Raw genomic sequence first — 4,830 nt, 5'->3', positions numbered from 1 at the left:
ATGTTTTTGCATATGCTTAAATTTCACTTCTTGTAGTCTCTTTATTGATTCATTTGTAAGTTTGCAAGTTTTTCTTTTTCGATCTAAGGGATCGAGAACGGGAGAGATTTATTGGCGGTCAGGATCGCAAGACGAAGTAATGAAGTTTTTATTTTTGTATATGTTTAAATTTCTCTCCTTCTAGTCTCTTTATTATTTCTCTTGCAAGTTTGAAGTTTTTTCTTTTTCGGTTGTGATTTTTTTATTGATTTTTATTTTTACTTTTGAGCTGCGATTTTTCAAACTTGAGAAGTTATTCTTCTTGTTACTGTACTCATGTGTTTAAGAATGTTTTAAATTCTCTTGTCTCTGTACCATCAATTTAGAGAGTTGCTTTTTTTAACGATGTATTTACTTTTTTCTTCGTTCAAGTTTTAAGCTTTTATTCAAAGTCATATGAAGTAATTTTGAATAGAATCTATAATTCATATTCTATCCGTAAAGTTAGGTTACTTTGAAACTTTCTTTGACGTTTCATTTCTCTAAAGTTTATATTTCTGGTTATGTGTATTTAAGAAGCGTTAGATAGATAAAAAAATAAATTATCTATTTCGTAAGAAATTTATAAAACGACTATTCACTCCTCTTATCATCGTTTTTGGTCCTAAAAGCTTCGTGACGATGATGATGATGCTGCACAGCTTCCCACTGTCGCCGCCGCCGCAGTGCCGGACAGGCGAACGGTGGCCGGTTCAGCAAGTCCAACAGCAACGGCATCACAGTGACAAAAACGATGCACAAACCAGTAGCAAGTATGTATCTACAACCACCAGATATCATCAGAGGCTAAGGCTATGCAGAGATCAAACTTATTTGCTGCAGATTACAGAACTTCATCCACCCGGTCTGAACTCTGAAGTTGCATTAAACTTGAACAGCTAGGGATACAGATACACAACTAACAACACTGAAGTGATTGCCACATTGGCGACACTTCTCTTTATGAAAGATGATGCAGATCAGTTGCATGCCTCGCCATTATGTTACACCACCATGTACAAAGGTTCGCTTGCCCAACGACGCCTGCAGATCGACCGAAATCTCCTTCTAATAATGCAGTGCTGTGAGGACGGTAGAGCCTTCCACCTGCACATAGAAGTTCATGTGGGTTAACAGTGCATCAGAGAAATGCTACAAGAGTTCAGGTGAAATTTCCGCCATATGATTTAAGCAACCAAGCAACAGGATGCCTAATTGCCCTATTATTCAATCATGTTTTCCTACTCATTCAGGCTAGTAAATTGCGTCATTTGAATCCGATACTAGATGGTGCATGATCGATGCATCTCTGATGAACCACGATAAAACTAAATCCTTCTTCAGGAAATAACAAAACCATTTGTTTACCTTGAAAGTTGCACCACAAATTTCTTCTTCGTTTGCAGGAACAGCAGTCACCTTGTTCTTTGGGTTCTCATAGCACTTCAAGCCTCCAAGAGCATTAGAGTAGAAGCAACCTGCAGCCAGCATGAGATTAGTGAGAAGGACTAAAGAAAACTGCTCAAAAAAAATATATATAAGACAGATATTTGCATCTCTTCAAATGTTGTACACAAAGTTTCATCTTTAAAACTTGCTGTGCAGTGGTTGGCAACATTTTCAGAGATTCTTTTTTTTTCAAAAAAAAAAAGCTAGAAGACTCGGTGGTTGGCAGCACTGAAGTCAAGACATGATCTGACATTGCGTAACGAGCTCGCATTACCTTGCGGAAATGGCGCAAGTGACTTGCCACATGATCCTTTAAGCATGTCAATGTCGTCAGAGAAGGCGACGCAGCCGTCAGCAGTAATCCCCCAGAACAGCGGCACCTTGCCCTCGGGATCCTGAGAGAACAAGAGAGATGAGACAAATAAACCAAATCACCGTGCGCTACTGCAGTGCGTCAAGTGCTTGGAGATGAGCGCTAGCTTACAGATGCGACGAGCAGGGAGGAGGTGGACTTGTCGAAGAGCACGAAGGCGTAGCTGCCGGTGAGCTGCGAGAGCATGAAGCTGACCGGGTATGGCGCCCGGTCCCGGAGCGTCTTGTACGCCTCGATGACGAGGACCACCTCGTTGGCTCCCTTGGACAGCCCGTACTGCTGGCTCAGCCTGCCAAGGTTGTCCAGCACCCCCTCGAACAGGCAGAAGATCTCGTCCTTTGCGGCGAAGGACCTGAACCAAACAATTTCATGTCGTCGTTTAGCGACTGCTGGACGGTGCATGCATCTTCATGGTACTAGACAACTACTGTGGCCAAAATTATGGAAATTAAGTCTTAAAAACTACGAAAATGGAATGCTAAGCGGCATTGGTATCGTGGTATGTTTGGTGTTTAGCAGTTTCAGATATTCTCGAATGACTGGAGGAGGATATGATCCTTCAGAGTTCAGTAAGCACAATCAGGTGCAACATCAATGCCTTGATGCAAACATACACCTTGTCCGTTTCTTTGATTTTGTTCAGAAAGGGCTAAGAATTAAGATGTTACTAAGTACTAAAAAGCAAAAAATGAATGGAGTAAAGGAGTGGAAATGTTCCTTGGATGCTACTCCTTCAGTGAATCTGCCTAGTACTGACAGGATAAGAGCACAGAACAATCAGGCCCCACAAATTATAGCCGTGAAAGATCATCTGGGCCACCTAGTGCTGCTTTCCTTTCTTCAGATCTGTGGGCAGCAAAGCCGGATTACCAACTGACTACCAAGTGCCCTCAGCTTTCAACTGAACCATGTGAATGTTTACCAATCAAGGGATTAAAAAAAAAGCTTGTCCAATGCACTTATGCGTCCTTTTTTTCTTCTTCTTAAGAAACAAATATTTCATAGACATGTCACTTTTCTTGAACGACAAATTCTTCATTGATCTTTCAGTAGCCGCCTACCGGAGAATATGAGGCTCGTTTGTCGGCAAGTCAGTTGACACCATGTCTCTGGAAGGTGGCATGATGTGGACGTGCAAATTGCACTCTATGAGGGGGAAGCCTCCTTTCATTAGCATTTTTTTTCTTCTCGATGACAGGCCTCCGTTCACAAATACACAAGATATTTTCATGTCCACGTCAACATAAAACATCGATGTACTACTTTGTTATCTGATGGATCGTCACCAACCATTTGACGCAGTAACCTTAGAAATCAACCAGAGACAGCGTAGCAGCATGGGTAGAGAGATGTAGATGCCGTAGCACCGTGGCAAGGCACAGGGGAAATACAACTTCACATTTTCTTTCGCATCTTCCTGATAATCATCTACCTATTGATTCTTTTATCTGCTTTATAATTTTTTTCATCTACTTCTCGAATATGAATCCTAACATAAATAAACAATTATAATAAATCATACCTCCATATGTTCTAATGGAATTTTCATGTTCCAAGACACAGACATCTGGTTACTACTTAGTACTGCCTTTGTTTTGTGTTTTTGGTGTGTAGTACTCCCTTTGTTCATTTTCCACTCCATTTGGTTTTCTACCTGAACAAAGGAAGCAAAACTATAGATAAAGTCATGTGTTGCAATGTGAAGATCCCACTGGCTCAACCCGAATCTAAGTCTCGTGTCAGTTCCTGCCTAATTTTTGTGGCTCACGATCAAGTCCGAAACGATAAGTGAAGGAGAGTTGGTAGCTTGGTCCTACAGCTACAGGAAATGGATCAGAAAACAGTTTTCATTATTGCTAACTTCCTCCTTGGAAAGCAACACGCATGTCCTCTGATAAGGGCCAAAAAAAAAAAAAAAAACTGCCCAATTATTGACAGAAGTGGGTGTCAACCATAGTTTCGTTTCTGTTCGATAAATCCGCTAAAAATCGAATTTAGCTGCCTAATTAATCTCAAGTTTATGAGCGTAACTTCCCATCCGTGAGTCCCGACCACCGTGCTGCTGCTATTCCGAACCCCGAGGGCCTCATGCCAGAGAAGCCCCCGGCGACGGGCCATGACATGGCCGGAGCTGAGCTCCCCAGCTTCCAGAGCCAGCACTATCGAAGAGAGAGAGAGAGAGAGAGAGAGAGAGAGAGAGAGAGAGAGGTCACCGGCTACCGATCGGACTTCACTGACTAATGAGGAAAACAGAGCAACTGTCTCTGTTTCTTAAGGTATCAAGATTCAAGAACCACCAACTGGTCTGTGCAAAGCATCTCGAATCCATCCTTAGATCTTGCAGAATTCAGGCGAAAGTAAAGGGCGCTGCTTTTGAGCTGATCAAGCGAAAAGAAAGAGTACTCCATCCATGTCCATGACAAAAAGACAGTGTGATACCTGGGGCGGAGGAGCGCCTGGTTGGCGTGGGAGTATGCGAGGTGTCCGAGGTCGCCCAGCTGCATCGACACGGCCGGCTTGGCGCTGCCCAGGAAGCGGCTCACCAGCTCCGACGCCCGCGTCTTGGGCGACGGCGTCCGGCTGCCGGCCGCCACCAGCTCCGCCGGCACCTCCACCACCTCGCCGCTGAACACCGCCAGCATCTTCACACTCCACCTAACCAAGTAACCCAAACACCTACGCTGAGCTAACGAGTCCTACTACTTACTAATCTCCTCTGCTAATCAAGGTAGGATAAGCATATGTATGTGGCCTTCCACACTCCATGGATCGGATGGAGACGGAGGCGAGGTGCTTTATATAGCCGCGAAACCAGGCCAGGTCCGGTGCCCCCTGTTTTGGCTAATGACGTGGACCCATCTGGCATCCTGTGTTTCCTTGTTACTGATCCCTTTTTGCACTTTGGTTAAGCTCGAAACAACTACGATCTCGTGAGCATGCCCGTGTAGTGCCCATCTTTATTTTTTTTTAAGTGCGCACAAACGTAATCA

At 43.7% G+C, this 4,830-nt stretch overlaps 1 protein-coding gene across 1 annotated transcript; it reads right to left on the bottom strand.

The window, feature by feature from the left end:
* Positions 1-815: 815 nt before the first annotated feature.
* On the bottom strand, positions 816-4,623 carry LOC133900386 (stem-specific protein TSJT1-like). Its single transcript, XM_062341503.1, has 5 exons — positions 4,280-4,623; positions 1,952-2,192; positions 1,742-1,862; positions 1,387-1,496; positions 816-1,125 (listed from the first exon to the last, which is right to left on the bottom strand). Exons 1-5 carry the CDS (start codon positions 4,480-4,482, stop codon positions 1,087-1,089), a joined length of 714 nt encoding a protein of 237 aa, XP_062197487.1. The 5' UTR covers positions 4,483-4,623; the 3' UTR covers positions 816-1,086.
* Positions 4,624-4,830: the final 207 nt, after the last annotated feature.

Source organism: Phragmites australis, chromosome 19 (genome assembly GCF_958298935.1).
Source record: "Phragmites australis chromosome 19, lpPhrAust1.1, whole genome shotgun sequence".
Taxonomy (NCBI): domain Eukaryota; kingdom Viridiplantae; phylum Streptophyta; class Magnoliopsida; order Poales; family Poaceae; genus Phragmites; species Phragmites australis.
This window is presented reverse-complemented; position numbering and strand designations above follow the sequence as displayed.

Coding starts and splice junctions, on each gene's coding strand:
- LOC133900386 (XM_062341503.1), bottom strand. CDS start 4,482: ATGCTGGCGGTGTTCAGCGGCGAGGTGGTGGAGGTGCCGGCGGAGCTG. Junction 1,863..1,951: donor CCTCCCTGCTCGTCGCATCT/GTAAGCTAGCGC, acceptor TTGTTCTCTCAG/GATCCCGAGGGCAAGGTGCC. Junction 1,126..1,386: donor TTTGTGGTGCAACTTTCAAG/GTAAACAAATGG, acceptor TTCTATGTGCAG/GTGGAAGGCTCTACCGTCCT.